The 20,958-nt window shown below is 35.7% G+C and overlaps 1 protein-coding gene across 3 annotated transcripts in view; it reads right to left on the reverse strand.

Moving 5' to 3' along the window:
• Positions 1–20,958, reverse strand: part of LOC111508622 (uncharacterized) — a 63,038-nt gene that overhangs the window by 14,011 nt on the left and 28,069 nt on the right. For 2 of the 3 annotated variants that reach the window (XM_074174259.1, XM_074174252.1), the window contains 4 exons: positions 17,105–17,158; positions 13,408–13,455; positions 13,297–13,344; positions 2,715–3,109 (listed from right to left, as the gene is read on the reverse strand). In XM_074174259.1, the coding sequence (XP_074030360.1) occupies positions 2,743–3,109; positions 13,297–13,344; positions 13,408–13,455; positions 17,105–17,158 (517 nt within the window). In that variant the 3' untranslated portion in view covers positions 2,715–2,742. Of the gene's footprint in view, positions 1–2,714; positions 3,110–13,296; positions 13,345–13,407; positions 13,456–17,104; positions 17,159–20,958 lie in introns of those variants that run through there. The other variant, XM_074174253.1, reaches the window with a different exon arrangement.

Here is a 20,958-nt window from a genome sequence, read left to right on the forward strand (position 1 = left end):
AAATTCCTATTGGATTACGATGAGCCCCTTGCCGGCCAGGGTCGTACCTATAATTAGTTTTAATTAGGGTAGCAAATGGAACATGACTTCTTTGTAATTTCTTTTCATATTTTATTTAGTATTATAGGTAGTAGTACAGTTCATCAAAATGTTATACAGGGTGTTTCAAATTCAATCCTCACCGTTGGGATCTCGAAAACTATGAGAGATACGAAGATTGTTAAATTGGGGCAAAGTTGCGCATTTACCTGACTAACAATATGCCGTTGAGAAAGTTCTGAAACTCCGAGTATATCAGGAAAAAACAGAAATTTCGGAAAATGGATTTTATTTTGTTCTGGCTTAATTTTTGCCACTTTTTTCCTGCTACATAATGTTGTTTTCAGATTTGCTATCCGACGTTTCGTCTTCCGGCCACCACCATCAACTTTATTTTTTCTTATGGGCGCTACATTGCATTCTTTCTGTTTTGAATAGAACCAAATTTTATCTTTTCAATGATGTATCATAAGTTAGCATTCTTTTTTAAAAAATTGGAGAAATTGAAAAACAAATAATTTTTGTCATAATAGACTTTGACTTTGATGTTTCTAAATTTGACTTTCAATTTGTTACACTCAATGACATTTTGTTATTGTACAAGTCATTGAATTTTTGACGAAAAATGGCTTTCACGAATGAAGAAAGAAGAGATTTGATACAAATTTATTACAAATACGATAGAAACAGTGTTAGGACATCGGAAATGTATTTTTTTTTTCGTTAATCAGCTGTCGCCCCCATACGAACGACAATTTTCAGAAGTTGAGAAACTTGTGTGAGCTAAGGACGAACGAGGTCTTACCTTTTAACGTTTGATTCCTAACACGGTTGCAGAATCATTCCAGCTTCAACCAGATAAATTCTCTCGAGAAAAACATCTGGTCGAGGCGGGAATCAAATTTAAACTTGTATCCCGAAAGATGACAACCACATCGAGCTATGTTCAAGTTATTGGATCAAAATCTCACCGAGTTTGGTTCATTTGAAAAGCCAATGAAAAAATACGGAGACAGAATCAACAATAAAAATTTGATAAATGAGGTGTGTATGAGGTAAATTAGGCACTGTCCTTTTCAATGAAAATAGAACTTTGAACAAATAACAAATAATTAACTAATATGTAAAGACAAAAGTAAATCACAGCAAATGCTCAAAATGCTGGCCTTGTTCATGATAACACAACTGTGCCCTTCTTCGAATATTGTTCACTGCACGATTAATTTCTCTCCTCCTCAATCTTCCAAACTCTCTAACAATGCTGTATTGAAAGTCTTCAATATTTTGATATTCCCTCTGACCATAAACTCTATTTTTTAGGGTACACAGTGTTATGTATCCATATCACTCAAGTCTGGAGACCTTGCTGGCCATCTTACCGGCCCATTATTCCCTATTCATTTATTACCAAACCTTTCACTCAGGTAATTAGATACTCAACTGGTAGTGTGCGGTGGAGCACCATCATGTTGAAACCAGATGTTGTTATAGTAAGCCAAAGGTAGATAATCCAAATAGTCTTCGAAAATCAACGTTCAAAACTGGTGATTTTTTTCTCCATTCTAAATTCCGTCAAATAAATGAGAACCTAAAATTCTATCTTCGTAAATTCCTGCCCACACGTTGATACTAAATCGCACTTGAGGTCGAATTTCTCGGAGCTGCCTGGGTTTGTTTATGCTCCAAATGTGTTCGTTATTTCGGTTGAATATCCCACAATTCGTAAAAGTGTTTTCATCTGTCCAAATTACATTTTCCAAGAAAACAGGAAAATCAGGTCTTCTTATTAGCCAATTACTAAACTCTAATCGCCTTTCGGGATCACCTGGATGCAATTTTTGAGATATGTGTATTTTGCAATATTTTAAACCACTTTTTTGAGATATCTACAAGCACTTTTACGACAAATATTCATTTCGGAGGAAATTTGACGTGTAGGTAGATTTCCCCGGGTTCATGTTTATCTGAAAATTAATAATTTTTATTGAAAAGGACACAATGTCTAACTCAAGTCATACATATCTCATTTATCAAATTTTCTTTAGTTTCCTGGTCCATTCTGTCTCCGTATTTTTTCTTCGGTTTTCAAATGCACCAAACTTGGTGAGATTTTGATCCAATAACTTGAACATAGTTCGATGTGGTTGCCGTCTTTCGGGATACAAATTTAAATACATTTTCGATGTCATAACACTGTTTCTATCGTATTTGTAATAAATTTATATCATATCTCTTTTTTCTTCATTTGTGAAAGCCATTTTTCGCCAAAAATTCAATGACTTGTACAATAACAAAATGTTATTGAGTATAACAAATTGAAAGTCAAATTTAGAAACATCAAAGTCAAAGTTTATTATGATACGAATTAATTTTTTTCAATATCTCCAATTTTTCGAAAAAGAATGATAACTTATGATACATCATTGAAAACAACACAAATTATTCAGACAATGCCAAACGCCAACAGCACTGGAGCACAAGTAATTATACGTCTCTGTACAGAGCTTTTGTAAGTCTAACAAGAGCTGTAGTGGGGGTTATATTGAAACTGAGTTTGTGCGCATGCGTGCGGGCTCGCCATTACGTTTGGCACTTGTTGTAGCAGTTTTAGGAAATAGTGTGGTCATTCTGATATTTCTGTGAAAGGTGCCCTGATCAAAGGATACAAAATGAAATTGAGAAACGAAATTCAGTCAACTTTATTCAGAGATTATTTCTATTGTGAAATGCCCGTCTTTCTTCGACCCTTTTTTTTAATTCTTGCTTCGGAGCACCTGACCTATTCTTATACCTCCCATCCACTGTTGAAGTTCGCTTTTGTATAAAGCTCATGAATTTCGAACGATCGTGATCTTTGATTTTGGAAATTTGTTTGCGACTTTTCGATACATGCGGATGTGTGTCTGAATCATCAATGACGTTCTTTTGAGAACTAGGATATCTAAAACCTTCATCTTCCTTTCGACCAACCATCCACTTTTCATAAAAATCGGGCCTATACCCAGTTGGCTCATCCCAAGACCTCCTGCAATGTTTTTCTATCCACTTCACTCTTGAGGGTGTTGGAATCCTGCAGAAACAATGTTTAATCAATGTACCAGATCGTTGACAGTCACGTACCCATAAATGCTGACCAATTTGATTCCAAAACTTGGCAAAGAGTATGTTGTGGAATGAGTTTATTCGTAACGATATTACAAACGTTTTATCAAATTGATCAAATTCATATACCACTGTAATTATTTACTGGAATGATATAGGTACTTTGCTACTTTAACTCTTAATCTGTAGCTGTAAAACATTTTTTTCTAATGGTCAGTCAGTTTGAGCTCATCTCAGTTGCCAATTTGTGTAACATTTTCGGACATTAATTATCAATTCAATCTTTATACAGTGCATTTCATTCAAAACGAGCCATCCTGAATAACTTCTGGTACAATGATTTGTAGAAAAAATAAAAAAACACATCAACCATAGTATACAGTCGGACACATTCGAAACTATCTCGTTCGACAGTTCTTGGAGTCATTAAAAAAGAGGATGTCATTGACCATGCAATGAAACGAAAACAAAGGAATAAAAAATTCGCAAAAGTTGATGGTGCTACAAACGATGTGATACACAATGAAAGAAAGCTTGCGGAAATTTAATCAGTCACCGACTTTGAATGCTGTAGTGCTTGACAATATAAGGCGAGTGGTGAATGAAGTAGCTAATATATGTGCGGAAGAACTGTGTGGCCCACGTTATAAAAGAAGAGAACAAATATTCTGTGCAAAGTTCCATAAATCCGATCGTTATTCAACCCGATGATGATTCCACCTCATCCGAATATAGCGAAGAAGAATTTTGATTTTTCTTGCAATTTTGTTGGCCTCTATTATTTTGTAAATATATGTTTGACGAGAATTCGGTGTGATTATTTGTGTTTTCATTGTATTTTAGAGTTTTCGACTCGGAAATCAACTACCTTAAATTTCGAAGTTTTTCATAATTACCCATGGTGGGAAAATTCAGTTGAGATAACTTTTTCATGGGGTGATCAATTGCTATGATTTTAAGAATAAATAACTGAAAAACTACCACTGAAAAATAATATGCCGACGTCTATGTCGAGGCGAGAATTCCATCTCTGTGCTGTTCCAATTGGTATTGGAAATACTATACCTACCAGTTACAATTTGTGTTTTATTTTTCGTCAATTCTTGACAAGTAATGGTTTATACGCTTCGAGAACAGATTGAAATAGTGAGTTTGTACTACCAGAATGGAAATAGTGCTAGAGTTGCTGCCTTATGTTCAATGATAATCACCCAGGAAAAAATGTGCGACACAAATACGTTTCGGAATTATTGAACAAATTTATGGAAACTGTCTATTTAAAATCTGTTTTTTCGTTAACCAGCTGTCGCACCCCTACGAACGACAACCCTCAGAAGTCGAAACTTGTGCGAGCTAAGGATTAATGAGGTCTTACCTTTTAACGTGTGATTCCTAACACGGGTTGGACGATAGCAACTGAAAATCGATCGTTCAGCCTGGGGCTTGAACCACCGACCAACAAGGCGGTCAATTCGAGTGAGTGAACAAAGCACCCACGTCGAACCGATCGGCTACCAACCGACAACTGGATCTGTTAACAATAAAAAGGATAACCGTTCATGAGTTGTCAACGATGAAGCTATTTGTACCACATTTTTGCGACATCTGGTTAACGGAAAAACATATTTTAAAACAGATTTTTTTAAAGATGATTTCGATAGACGTATCGAGTTTTGTGAAAGTCTCACTGAACGGGAGCCACAATAAACCCTTGTGGGTTGCGGTGGAGGGTTGAATAGACCCATTCACTTTAGACCTACCTCACTGAACGGATCAAGTTGCATCAGAATTTCTTATATAAAATTTGTTTTTCGGATGAATATACGTTTAGTTCGAATGAAGAGGAGAATCAGCAAAATTGTCGATATATAATTTAATGTTTATATGAAAGTAGCTGTTTCAGGAGGACTTTTTTTCAGTTTGTGTCTGAAAGTTACTTCTTTGCATGATCTACACATCCATGTATAGAGTTACTTCCTTCCTTTCTTTGGAAGACTCCCTCATCCTTCTTTTTTTGTATCAAGATGGAGTAGTAGAAAGCCAAAAACTTTCTTTCCCAAAAAAAAAAATATTACTCGAATCAAATATTCCTCTCCAGCAATCAAAATAAGACAATCTGGAAAATTATAAACTCTGAAAGAGGCAATGACGTGTTCGATGCATCATCTGTTTATGAATGTGATGTGGATCTTTTTAATGAATTCTTTACTGACAATGCGGAAAGTATTGTTAATAATATTGCGACACCCAAAAATGTTTCAATTACTCTCAACTCCTGTAGATCATTTAAATCCTTTTACCTACGCCCCTTCATCGAAGAGGAAATTATCATCATTATTAAGAGTCTGAAAACAAAAAAGACGCAAGATGTATATAGTATCAGCACTTAATTACTCAAACAATGCACATCGCTAATCGTTGAACCACTTACCATCATAATAAATAAATGTATTTCTGATGGTTTTTTTCCATCAGTGTTCAAACCAGCCAAAGTTCTAGCTATTTTCAAGAAGGGAGATGAAAAATTACCTGAGAATTACAGACAATATCACATATTGCCCACCCTATCCAAAGTAATGGAAAAAGTTATTTTAATACAGTTTAGTAACTACATGGAAAGCAATAATTTCTTACATAATTATCAGTTTGGGTTTAGGAAAAGTAAAAGTGCCATAGACGCTATAAACAAATTAGCTAATAACATTATTGAAGCTTTTGAAAATAAACAATCCTGTTTAACTATCTTCACAGATCTGTCGAAGGCTTTCGATTGTGTCAGTCATGATAAACTGTTAGAGAAATTAGAATGGTATGGCATAATAGGAATTCCCAATAAAATAATGAATCATATTTAGCTAACAGAACACAAAGAGTTCACAATAACAATATGATAAGTCAAAAACGTATTATCAAAAGGGGAATCCCACAAGGATCCATACTGGGGCCTTTCCTGTTCCTAATTTATGCTAATGACTTACCTTCATATATATATCTCAAACTAGAGTTACTGACAATATTATACGCTGACGACACGTCATTTTCTGTACATATAGATAGAACCCGTGATGTTGATAACATATCGGCAAATATTTGTGCTTCTGCTAAACAGTGGTTTGACTCTAATGAATTGTATATGAATGAAACAAAAACAGAAATTTGTGTATTTTCAAACTATCGCACTGATGCCATTTCTACATCAGAAAGTATAAAATTTTTAGGAGTTCATCTTGACTCGTCTCTGGACATCAGTAATTTTTGCAACAAACTAGCAAAATCTGTTTATGCCATTAGGCGAATAGCTACAACGGCTGGTCAGAAAGCAGCTCTAATGACATACTACGCCTTGTTCCACTCAGCAATGAGTTATGGGTTGCTGTGCAGGGGTAATGCAAGCTACACCCATCTTCAAAGATTATTTGTCTTGCAAAAAGCTGCTGTACGTAGCATTGTTAAAGCTGAATATAATGAACACTGTAATCCTTTGTTTGAGAATACAGGAATCATGACTCTATTCTCACAAATTATCTTTGACAATGTTCTGCATGTCATAGAAAATTATCACACACTCACAACACACTCGGATATTCACTCCTATAAAACACGCAATGGAAATAATATTGTGCCCCTCTTAAGATGATTGGATAAAAGCAAATCAATTGGCATCACTTGCTTCAATTTACTTCCTGAAAAAATCAAACATCTGCCACTCAGACTTTTCAGAAATACAATGAAAAAACTTCTCACTAAAATGAGCTTGTATACTCTGAGTGAGTTCAATGTTACTCTTGAGGATTTGTTTGGAGATACCTAGTGCATCCTTTCCACTTTTTATTCCTGTTTCTTTATACGTTAAGAATTTTTAAAATGCATTTTATACTCTACATTTAATTCTATTGTTACATTAACAGCTTTTTTATGTAACTGTGCAATGTAATAGGTGACTTGTCCAAAATATTTGTATTTGTTATGGGCGCAATAAAATTCTATTCTATTCTATATGTTAGCTATAAGTATTTTATTATCCTTTCGTAAAATGCAGTGTTCTTCACACTGTTGAAAGTGATTTTAGTGACGAACCCATCACATCCTCACACAAAACAGATATTGAGGATTCTGGTAATGAAGACGATTCACCTCCTGCAGCGTAACTACTCGTAAACTTGCAGGCAGTAGATGAAGAGGGCAGCAAAACTCTAGTCCCAGACGCAATGCTGAATACTGTATTCAAGGACAGTGATGAAGGTTTGAGCCATTCAGATTTGTCTCAACGGCGGAAGTTCCAAAAACTAAGGAAGTATTTCAGTAAATACCTAGCCAATTTTCACGCACGAAAGCCCATAACAATCTCCTTGTCAATACCATCTTCCTTTTTTCACCGTCGAAATTTCGAAAAAAAAAGAAGAAGATTCTAGAAAGCTACTATATATGAAACGTTAACAAGAAATTACCGGTAATGTTTGACCACTGGCAAACTAGGCTTAGGGGAGAATAGGGTAATGGGAGTCAGCGGGTGATGGGAGTCACCCTCACATCCACGAAACAATACGAGCGAGCAACGCAAAAATGACATCCCTACAGCACGCTAAGTCCAATCATATTCATATGTTGTCTCTGCCACCACACACGCCACACAGAATGCAACCTCTGGGCGTTTTTTTTTTGATCCGCTCAAAATGGCCTATAAAAAAGAATGTGACTTATTTTTTTGAAAAGCCATCTTGCAGAAAAGATAACACTTTATGACGTAGCATCGTTGGTGAGAAAAGCATTTAATAATGTTGCGTCTATTAGTAAAGGAGAATCGGGTTTTAGAGCTACTGGAATATTTCCACTAAATCCGGAAGTATTCACAGAAGAAGATTTCTTCGCTGCAGAAACTCTCCAATCTGAGACTATTGTAATCCAAGACTGCAATGAAACTCTCGCAGCTACCAGCATGAATTCCAGCACATCAAAAGAATTCCACTCACCAGTTCCGAGTACTTCAAAACAAATTGATCCACCGGTTCTTGGGATGTCTGAACGAGTAGGCCCACTTGATTCTGAACCAGATATTATATCACCAGCAGCTGGCACGTCAAATCAAATTAGTGCTAATTTGCATGATTTGATCAAGTTGCCAGATAAAACACCTGTTATGAATACAAGAAAAGGCCGAAAGAAGCACCACGCTACAATTTTAACTTCAACGCCAATCAAAGGAAAGCTGTTAGAAAAAGAAAATAAGAAAATGAAAAAATCAGGGGATAAAGAAAAAGAAAAGAGATGGAAAGGTTAAGGTCAGGGAAAAAAGACTACAATACAGAAGAGGGGTCCTGAAAATGCAAAGCGCCAAGTACTACAAGAAGCAAATGGAACTTCTGTATCAGATGTTGACACTGACGCAGAAAATGCTGGAAACAGATGCCTGGTATGCAACGATTTTGGAAAGAATAACGAGATGTGGTTCAGATGCACCTCATGTGGGCTGTGGGCTCACGCGAAATGCACTGGGTGTAACTCAGCTGAAGGTTATGTCTGCGATATGTGCTAGGTTTTCTTTGACTCCGATTGCCCCCAGGGTGACCACCATTACCTTCATGTTGGTGTAATGGGAGTCAAAACTGTTTTTTTATTAATTTTATAATATCCAAAGTTGATTGCCAGAGTGGCTGATAATTATTTCTAATGATAGTTAATTAAGTATATGATGTTTAAAGGCGGTTGCAATAAATAATTTGTTTATGATTACACTTTTATTTGAGTTCTCGCTTAAGTGACCCCCATTACCTCTTTTACCCTAATAGATGAGATTCTGGCTGAGTTCTGTAGTAGGTGCGAATTTAACGTATGTATTTTTTTTAAGGGCAAAACACAAGCACAACAGGAAAATTCTTAAGGCGCTATAAGAGCGGTGCCTGTGCGAAAGTAGTATATCAAATTGGATGTGAATCGTTGGAGATTAAATCAAGTTGGAAAAACGTTCTCAGGAAGTTTATTCCACTTGAGCGCAGTCCTCCAAACAGTGAAGTTCAAGGTGTACTGAGTTGAACCTCAAACCAATGAGCAGCCACAGTTTCTAATATGTACCGCTCTTGTTGGAATCAAATGCTCAAAGTTTTTTTTCAAGAATAAAACACAAGCACTACCGAAAAATCCATAAGGCGCTCTCAGAGCGGTGCCTGGGCGAAAGTAGCGATTTACATTGGTGTTGAATCGCTGGAGATTAAATCCATTTGGAAAAACGTTCTCAGGAAGTTTCTTCCACATAAACGTCGTTCTCCAAATGAAAGAGTAATTGAAAAGTGAAGTTCGAGGTGTACGGAATTGAACTTCAAAACGATGAACAGCCACAGTCCGTCGCGTATTTCTGATATGTACCGCTCTTGGTGGAATCAAATGAGCCAAGTCACTTGAACACTTCCCGTGAAAGTATATATAGAAGAAAGACAAATCTTCAACCTTTTGTCGATGTTCCAGAATATCAAAAGTTGCTGAGGTGAGTACACTTTTTTGATTAGGTACAGTGTTCCAAGCTTTTGAGAAGCAGCCTTTGCAATTCCAGCGACATGATTGTGCCAAGACATATTGGTGTCCATTTTAACCTCTCAACAAACTTATCGAAGCAGAAAGCGGGATTGCCTGACCTGACATCATTATATCCAGTTCGAAGACATTTATCTTCTTGGAGAAAACCGATGCCTGGGTTTTTGTGGCATTGAATTGAACCTGGTTACTTTCACCCCAATTTGAAATCATCTGTAGATCCTCATTAAGATATACAACATCCTGCTGCCGGTGAAGATGTTCATCTGCAACCGATGTCTTGGAATTCAAGTGGAATGATGAGACAAGTGTGCTCTCGTCTGCAAAGCAATACATTTTATTCTTGGTTTTTTCCGATAAGTCGTTGATATAAAATAAAAGGAGGATTTGAAACAATATGGATCCCTGGGGAACACCAGCGTTGATGGTGAAAGTATTCGAGATATATCCATCGACGGTCACTTGTAGGGAACGTTCTTTTAGGAAGCTGAAGAGCCTTACACAAAAATGATCCAACAAGCCATAGCATCGAAGTTTGGCCAGCAAACCCTCACTCCACACACGGTCAAAGGCCCTACAAATATTAAGCGCAACAGCTCTTGATTCTCCATGTTTCTCGATTGCGTTTTTACAAATATGGGTGACATACGATAGAAGGTCGTCTGTTGATCTTTGTTTCCGAAAGCCATATTTATGATCGCTTAAGATGTTGAAACCTTCCTAATATTTGAGGATTTGGTGGTTTTCAGCTTTCTCCATGATTTTTGGTATCACTGATAGTAAAGCATCTTGTCTATAGTTATTTGGAAGATTTTTCTTGCCCTTTTTGGGAATAGGCTGAACTCGAGCAATCTTCCAACAAGAAGTAAAAACTCCTTTCTTGTAAGACAGGTTGAAAAGTCTGCAAAATACTGGTGCGAGTTCATTTGCGCACTTTTTAAGTGAGGAAATAGTGGGTGGTGCCATTTCCAGAGAGTCGTTAGGGGTATGTTAGTGGTGGAATTGTGGATTTTGTAAAGTTATGATAACAGCCTTAGCCTCCTGAACAGAAGAATCTAGATCCTTTGGGATTGGCAAGCAGTTTATCACTTGAACACTTCCCATGAAAGGATATCAAAAAACCCTCCGAAATTTGACTTTAGGCTATGGTGCTGAATGGATCACTTTCAAAATTTCTGAAAAAAAGTCATGTAGTAACACTGACAGAAGCTGAAAAGCTAGCAATACCTACTCAAAGTGTGGTACGTCTTATAAAGTTAATGAAGGGACCGAACTCAAGCATTATTATTGATAACGGGTTCAGTTTTATGCAAGTAGTTGAAGGATTAGAAAAATTGGCGTATCTTTTACGTTGGAACTTCGTGAGTTCTCCAAGACATGAGACGAAGAACGGTTCGTCTCTTTTCTGAAACATAATTAGGGTATTCACAACAGTCGTACAAACGGGAAAGTCGATAGCCTAAATGAAAAATGTGTTAAATACCGTACTACTAAGCATGATGGAACTCAAAGAACTCTGGTCAGGTCATCCCAGATACACTGAAGATATATGATAGAGTCGCACAAGAAAACTCAAGGTACAGAGTGGCCATCTGCCCCGTGAGCTTCCAGGAATCATTCGCCAAATTCTGTCCAAAGAAGGAAGTGCTTTCAGAAGAGAGAGGTACAGCAAATGTCCAAAAGACAAGGGTAACATAACTGCATCATTGTGTTGCTCAAGTGCCTTGCCGAAACGTTTGCAATGCTTAATGCAAATCTGTCATGATGGTACCTTTTTTCGGTTTCAACAAGAACTTTTTAGGAAAACTTTTATTTTTTCAGGTATTGTTGAGTTAGATTCGGAGATGTTTCCAATATGAAAAATATGTAAATCGACTGACTTATATAAATTGCACCTACTTCATTTGATTAAATTACTAAAATTTTGATTTACGGCAAAGTAGTGAAGATTTGAAAATTCTTGGGTCCTGTCAGTATAGTTGGCCAAAATACGTCCTACCAGGTTAAGGACTGATGATCTTCAATAACGATTATTTCTTGATATCTTACCTACGTCCTTATATCACTCCTACTGAATCATCTGTACCATGGTGACAAAGGGTATTTATTATCAGTGTGTGTTGGATAGCCGATGTGTAGACAAGTAAATCGAAGTGTGATAGTGGTAGTGACAGTGTGAAGTGCATTGGCAACGAGCATAAATCCATTTTTCTAAAGAATGGTTTACACTTACATGATGCACAGTTTTTTATAAAGATCCTTACGTAGTGAGTACATAATGAGTACTATTGATACAGTTAAAATCGATATGAATTATAACAATATAAAACAATAAATAATAAAATGACCGTAAAAAATTCAGACACATTCAAGCATTCGAAGGAGTTGTCCCTCTGTAATACTGAATATATCCAGTTCACAGTTCCTCGCCATTTTGTAAACGGTTTCGAGACATTATTGAAGAGGAGACAAATTGTTTGAGACACGAAATGGATTGTCTCTTCTTCTCAGTCTTACGTCAGGTACAATAAAATCAATAGTATGGAGAATTTCAGGTACTTTCAGTTTTCTAAGAATGTTAAAAACAAAAATCACTTCCGAGGACTCACGGCGGTCTTTCAATGGTTGCATATTAAATTGTGTTTTCTGAAAAAGAGTGTTGCTAATAATCGTTTCTGGACTTTTTCTAAAGTATTAGAATATAAAAAGGTCTTTGGAATCCAAACGACACAACCATATTCCAGCTTAGAACGAACAATGGAGTTAAAGAGTAACAAACAAGTATAGTGATTGAATTCACGGCTATATCTTAAGACAAAGCTCATTTTTCTATAACATTCAGATACTAAGTATTCAATGTGCCGAGAGAAACTGAACACACCAGTAAAAATGATCCGAGATCTTTCATCTCATTGATTCTCTGTAAATTGGTGTGATTAATGAAATAGTTCTTGATAGTGGGTGACTTCCTTCGTGTGAAACTCATTATTTTGCATTTAGCTTCGTTGAGAGTAAGGTCAGATACTGAAAAGTAAGTAGCTAGATTATTGAGATCATCTTGAAGCATATCAGAATCTTTTCGCTTTCGATTCTTCTGAAAAGCTTGAAATCATCGGCATATAGGAGAAATTGAGAATGCCCCATATACGGAGAAACGTCATTAACAAATAACACGAAAAGGAGAGGTCCCAAAATTGAGCCTTGCGGAACTCCCGCAACGAAGATACGTTGTTGAACTGTACGAACTGTATTCTGTTGGATAGATAGCAGTGAAAGAAATCAAGTGTGTTGTTTGTGAAACGGAATGGCGAACCGAATGGCGACAAAGCTGGTGAGACTGTTCAACTATTGACTAGTTGGATATCTGTACTGTTCATGGTATATAGTTGTATTTATTGTTTTCACAGGTACTTGACATACCTAAACATTCTGTACATTGCTCGAGTGATATTTCTTTCAATGTGATTGCTTTCAGTTTATTGTGTGACCTGTTAATGAACTTTATATTTCTGAAGACAAATTAATGAAACGAGTGGAATTGAATGGGCGATAATTAAAAATTTTCGGTATAAGGTATAACATAACCTAACTACTAGGATAACACCTAACACTCCTACATTATGTACTTACTCAAAAATATTGCAGCCATCATTGGACTCAAATTGATCATCTTTCCCCCTGAAATATCAAACAACTAACTTTAGCGAATCAAATAACTTCAATACGAAACTTTTCACTCACCCAACATACGAAAAGTATTTGTCATTTTTCATCACTTTCGAAATTTCCCTGAAAATTACAAAATCATTTTACTCCTTGATCATTGTTTAGGATGTATTACGTGTTCCAGATAATCGAAATCACTTAGGCAGGCGCCGTGTTGGACTATAATTTCATACATATAAACAAAAAAAAAACAGTGTTATTTCCTCAGGAATTCAATCAAGTTTAGGTATAGTCGAAGTAACTGGTATTGTGCATACTTAAAATGTCGGCGCCCTCAAAGGCCAAAAAACCAATAAAAAGAAATAAAGCCGCTGCCAACTAGACCACGTGGACTGAAGAATTGGCGGTTCGTATTTGATGAGTTTCATGATTGGCTGAAGAGTCATAAAATTGAATTTTGAAGTCATGTTACGGTGACGAATAGAATGCGAGCCGTCGTGTTGTCAATGTTCAGTTCAGGAACTGATCGCGATTTGAGTGTTGACATTCGATATTGGTACAGTTATAATTACTTAAAATTTTTGTTATCTGTTCAAAATGTGGCGTTCTTGGACAAGTACTAATAGTAATAACGAGTGTGATAACAACGCAGAGTTTCTCCTGTGTAGTGAGTCCAATAGCGATGGTGAACAATGCGAAAAAGAGATACCAGTGAATAAGATTCGGATGCATTTGAATAATGAAACACAGAGAGTATGTTTCAACGTATGTAAGAATCTGAAGTTTGGTTTCGAGAGAAACAAACTATTACAAGCAACATCAGATTTGATCGAAATTCCTTTCTCAACTGTACGTAAAATAGTCACAAACAAACCTTATGAACACAAGACGCAATGTAATACGGGATTACCAAAACATTTAGATGTTCATCTGATAATATCATTGAAAAAAATAATATACGACTGTTATAAAAGCAATGAGATTCCTACAACTGAAATCATAAGGAAGAAATTGAATAGTTCCGGCCATAACGTGAGCTGCTGTGACAAAACTCTTCAGAATTGGATAAAGAAACTGGGATTTATATTTAAAATAATAAACAAACGTCAAGCAGTTATGGAAAGCAAAAGAATAGTGGAATTGCGTAACGAATACTTAGAATAATATCTAGACAAGAACAACGGCAAATTTTCTATTTGGACGAAACTTGGTACCTATGACACACACGAGACAATCACGAAAGGGTGGACTGATGGTTCGAGAATGTTTACGCCTAACCTGCCTGCAAACAAAGGATCGCGACTAATCATTGTGCATTGCGGAGGAATTGAAGGTGGGTATCGAATTCTTTGAAGTTATGTGGAAATGTGGAAAAAACTTGAGGACTGCAATGTTGACTATCAATAAGAACATGTAAACTAATATTTTCGATAAATGGTTTGAAAACACATTGATCCCAAATTTGGATGCGAATACTGGAATAGTTCTTGACAACGCTCCCTCATTGGCGACAGCTCATCAAAGTACCGAATAAAAATTCGAGGAAAGATGAAATACAAAGTTTTTTCATGGATATCAATTTGTATTTTGAAGGTTACTAAACCAAAAACCAACTACTTGAAGTTTCACAGACAAAAACATTTGAAAAAGTGTATGCCCTTGAGAGTTATGCTGAAAACTATGGACACACCATACTGAGATTTCTCCCCTATTTTTGTGTTTTCAGTCCCACCGAATTGATTTAGGGACAATTGAAACAAAGCATCAGGCGTAAAAATAATTTTCCACAATTTGATAAGAAGGTTGTAGAGCTAATTTAAAAAGAAGTATCTAATATTGCCGCCGAAGAAGACTGGCAGAAAAAGATAAAAAAACTCATTTTAGTTGAAAAAGACTATATGGAGATTAGACACTTCCATATTAATGGTGGAAATGAATTCATTATTGATTTAAATGACGACAGTGATAGTAAAACAGCGAATGTGGAAGAAGAATTATCAGAAGCTTCCGAAGAAACTTAGTGAAGTGCTTTTGAAGCGATCGTTTGTATATATATATATATATATATATATATATATATATATATATACATATACACATGTTTCGGGCTTTTGGCCCATCATCAGTATGGCGCAGCCAAATGTAAGGATGAGCAACACTTGGTTACCAGAAGATAGAAATACAAATGCACGGAGCCACCAGCAGGAGCCAACCGCACATTTGTGGTTTCAGTTGATATATATATATATAACATGTTATGAATCACACGTTAAAAGGTAAGACCTCGTCAGTCCTCAGCTCGCACAAGTTTCTTAACTTCTGAGAGTTGTCGTTCGTTGGTAGTACTGTCATCTTCTAGGCACTCCTCAAACTGAACTTGTCATCCTGTCGAGGAACAAGTACAAATCAAAACACAACAAGACCTCACATTCAATATATTAAACAAAACCATACACATTCCTAGAGAAGATCTAACACAAAGAAGAGTACCTGATGCAGTACAAATACAGGCAAATTTACCTAAAGTACCTGAAATACCTGAGTTGAGACGCTCTGACCGTATAAAGAGGCAGACGACAGGATGACAAGTTCAGTTTGAGGAGTGCCTAGAAGATGACAGTACTACCAACTGTCGAAAGCGCTCGCAGATAATTAATAGAAGATATAAAGCTTCAAATCCTCTTTGTAAAATTTAATATTGAAATATATATATATATATATATATATATATATATATATATATATATATATATATATATATATATATATATATATATATATGAGTAAGTAGAATTCAGAAGTTTTTTCAATTATCACCCTGTTATTTGAATCCGTACTTTCTTACTCACCTATATAAACGAAATATTTATTATATATCAGATCAGAAAAAATTTGAAATCCGTCCTGATCACATGGATTGAGAATTAGTGGGCGATTTAGTCAACAGGTGAATTTTTTATCTTTCTATCTTCTTAGAGCAATGGCTTGGTTATGCCATCAATTATATCGTCAGACACTGAATTCGGCCACGGCTTGAATGCGTGATCTCTCAGGGGTTTGAGGGAATGAAATAATATTAGCAGAGTTTCCATATACCAACTTCATTGATGGATAAAGTCGGCTGAATAATCGTATTAACAATTAATAAAATAAAATAAATAACTGGAGAATAAACCACTAAACAGGACAGGATTATTCCCCTGAAAATTGAAATAACATCAGTCAGGCCTTGCCTGAATTCTAGTAGATCTGCTATAAAAACAAAATGAAATACAACTCTGAGGAACTATTAAGAGACTCACCTAATCGCTCCTCCCTGTATAACATAGGAAAATGCTATAACCTAATAATGAAAAAGGGAACCCGATTCGTAGCAATTTGATAAATTTTCAACAATACCCTAGGTTCCAATTTGAAAATATAATACACATACGCATGCAATAACAATATAGATCAGAATTTTCTTTAAATACGTTAACCAAATTAACGTAGGGGGACTCTCCTGAAGTCTTCAACAAAAGCCATTCTTTCCCAAAAACTGCCCTAAACTCTTAAAAGGAACTCGAAAATGTTCTCTAAATCAATAAATCAACTAAACTGAATCAAACCGCGAATACTTTCAAAACCCAATATCACTTCTCTAAACAGTGACTTGGAATATCCCAATATTTCAATTCACTCAAAACTTCCTCTAGAATTTCTAGCTGTTGTAGGAAATTCAACAACATGGGCTACTCTGTACGTATAAAGTCTAGGTAAACATTTTACTTACGATATCTGTCTAATTCTTTCTTCGTCTACGCTGAATGACACTGGCTTATTTCTCCTGAAACATACAAACATTTTATTGATAATATAATATCAATTGTGCTGGAATTATTTCGAGCTGTTCTCTAAAAAATTATATGTTTAGAAAAGCACAATCCAAGCAGCGCTTTTTGAGAAAAATTTTGATTGCGGCAGCTATTTAATATAATAATAATAATAATAATGAATTTATTCAGGCAAAGACATAACATAAACTGTTACAGGCACGAATAATATGTAAAACATATTGATACGATACATTGGTTACAATGATCCTAATTTATTTTGAACAAATTCAAGAAACCCACAAAGGAAATCCTGTGCGTGGGTATACATATCTTCTCAACTTTGATTTCTCATAATCGTTTCAAAATCGATGGATTGATGCTGTACCTACCTATGTAATTGAAATAAATATAAATATGTATACAGTGCTAGTCAAAAGTCCCCTCCCCCCCTCGTATCTTTGGAACGGGTATACTTATAATAATGAAATTTGGAGGGTGGAAATAAACGGATGTAGGCTTCTTAACTGGTCATAACAGGTGACGCAATAGTCATAAATGACGTCACAAGGCCACTGCGACCAAAAATTTTAAATGGGACTCTATGGCAAGTGACAGCTCGTTTGAAAGGTATTGAAAATACCTATTCAGTCATACCAATTTTGTTTGGGTTTCGGCTGATTTTGATTGATAAATTGAAGAAATACGAAAATTATTGTTTCGCATTTAATTAATAAAGATTTTAAAGTACGTGTTTGAATTATCTACTTGTCAAAAGTGTTTATACCTTGAAAATTTACCTAAGCTATTGTTTAACGAGACGTTTAAGTGTTTACATAGGCAAAATGGTACGTACTGTAGCCGACAAAGTAGCAGCTATCTTAATAATTGGTGAATGTAGAAACAATTTCCATGCAGCGGAACGACTGTTTAAGGAGAGGTACCCCGATCGCCCTATATCGAGGGTTTATTTGAGGGAGCTTCTTCGGAAGTTTGAAGCATCAGGTAGTGTTCAAGATGCCAAACGATCTGGTCGACCAACAATTGGTGATGACAAAAAAATTGACATACTTGGAGAAATGGTAGTGAACCCTACTTCTTCCACAGCCCAAGTTGCGTCTATCTGTGAAGTCAGTCAAAGGACAGTACATAGGGTGTTGGCTAAAAACAAATTTCATCCATACAAATTAAAAATGGTGCACCAACTTTCAGATGATGACCCCGACCGAAGACTAGAATTCTGTGAAACTATGTCCGATAAAATGAACCAACAACCAGGCTACATACAGACAATTTGTTTTAGTGACGAAAGTACTTTCTTTCTCAATGGAAATGTTAACACTCAAAATGTGAGGTATTGGAGTGACACAAATCCTCACATCTTTCGTGAAAAACATACTCAATTTCCAGAAAAAGTAAATGTTTGGGCAGGTATTTTGGGAAACCACATAGTTGGGCCTCTTTTTCTCAATGCTAACTTAACCGGTGAATTGTATCTGGAGATGTTACAAACTGATATTGAGGCGTTAATTCTTGAAATTCTAGAAGATAATCCAGATGAATTCGACAACTTGGAAATAACGTTTCAACAAGATGGTGCTCCTGCACACTATTACGGTGCAGTAAGACGTTACCTAGATGAAGAATATCGTGGTAGATGGATTGGACGACGAGGTTCGATCGAATGGCCAGCTCGGTCACCGGACCTTACACCATTAGATTTTTTTCTATGGGGGTACTTGAAATCTAAGGTTTACGCTACAGCACCTGACAGTATTGCCATTCTGAAACAACGAATTGTTGAAGAATGTAGGGCAATTTCCGCTGACACACTGGGACGAGTACGACAAGAGTTTAGCAATAGGATGCATTACTGCCAGGAAGTAGATGGAGCACATTTTGAACACTTATTATAAGAACTGGTTCTTAAATCTTTATTAATTAAATGCGAAACTATAATTTTCGTATTTCTTCAATTTATCAATCAAAATCAGCCGAAACCCAAACAAAATTGGTATAACTGAATAGGTATTTTCAATACCTTTCAAACGAGCTGTCACTTGCCATAGGGTCCCATTTAAAATTTTTGGTCACAGTGGCCTTGTGACGTCATTTATGACTATTGCGTCACCTGTTATGACCAGTTAAGAAGCCTACATCCGTTTATTTCCACCCTCCAAATTTCATTATTAGAAGTATACCCGTTCAAAAGATACGAGGGGGGGAGGGGACTTTTGACTAGCACTGTATATATAAATGATGTAGAAATATGTTAATATGTTAATGAAATATGTTAATATAAGGTTTAATAATTATTGAAAAAAAAATAAGAAGAATAATATTACGTTTAATTGTGTCCTAATATTGTAAATAATGCAATGTTAGTTATTTTTCAGGTCAATAAGACTATGGATTGCATTGCGCGGTTTACTCATTAACCATTTCCGTACTTTAGACTTGAATAGAGATACCGAGTTGAGTATTTTAAATGAGTATGGCAAAATATTATAAATTTTTGGTGCAAGATATAAATGACATCTCTGTCCTATTGTTTTCAGCATACGGGGTATACTTAGGGAACATTCTTTGTATCTAGTCGGATAACTATGTTCAATGTTTTTGGTGTTATATGCATTTCTATGTTGGTATAATGCCAGATACAGAACAAATAACTGATGAATATCTAGTACTTCAGCATCTTTAAAAAGCTGATCACTAGAATATCTGTAACCGTTTCCAGTGATCACCTTTAAAATCCATTTTTGTGTGATTTCCAAGTGTCTCATATATAAATTAGTGGCTCCACCCCATACTATGATACCATAAATCAAATGAGTTTGTATTAAGGCATAGTACATTATTTTCAAATGTTTAATATCAAAAAATTTTTTTAAATATTGAAATTTGGGTAAGCAGTATCTTACTTTTTTTATGACATTTTCAATTTGATCGTTCCATTTTAGGTGGCAATCAAGATATATTCCTAGAAACTTAACTTTCTTATCTGATTTAATCAATATCATCTCATCTCCATGTTCAAACTCTATTTTCGTGAATGGGGGTAAGTTCGATTCATAGCTTGTGAAGGGTACATAAATGGTTTTTTTCAAATTTATGGTGAGTAATTTTTTCCTTAGGAAATCTACTACTATAGGAAATGATTTAATGATTTTTTGTTTCAGGCTGAACCAGTTACTGTCCTTGAAGAATATAACTGTGTCATCCGCAAATGAACTTATTTCAGCATCTACAGGCAAGTTGAAAATATCATTAATATAAATTAAAAACAGAATTGGACCGAGAACTGTTCCCTGAGGAACACCATATTGAACATTTCTCTCCCCACTCATTATATTTCCAATTTTTACACATTGTTTTCTCTCTTCCAAATAACTTTTCAGAAGTTTATGTGCGTTTCCCCTGAATCCAATGTTTTCTAGGGTTTCTAATAAGTCCGTGTGGTTGACAGTATCAAAAGCCTTCGCAAGGTCAAGAAATATGCATATTGCAGGTTCTTTAGAATCAATAGCTTTGTATATCTTTGAAGTTAGGTTCACGATTGCATCTTGCGTCGACTTTCCTTCCATAAATCCGTATTGGTTTTTTGAGATGACATCGAATTTTTTCAGAAAATCTAAGATTCTTGATTTGATCAACTTTTCCAAAATTTTACTAATGGTTGGTAGTAAAGATATAGGCCGATAATTTGACATTTCCATCTTGTTTCCTGACTTAAATAAGGGTTTGACCACTGCAACTTTCGCAATTTGAGGAAAAATACCTAATTGTATCATCTTATTTGCAATACACGTTA

The sequence above is a fragment of the Leptinotarsa decemlineata genome, unplaced genomic scaffold (genome assembly GCF_025532065.1).
Source record: "Leptinotarsa decemlineata unplaced genomic scaffold, Ldec_3_MD MMD2_P_RNA_scaffold_12, whole genome shotgun sequence".
NCBI classification, from domain to species: Eukaryota; Metazoa; Arthropoda; class Insecta; order Coleoptera; family Chrysomelidae; genus Leptinotarsa; species Leptinotarsa decemlineata.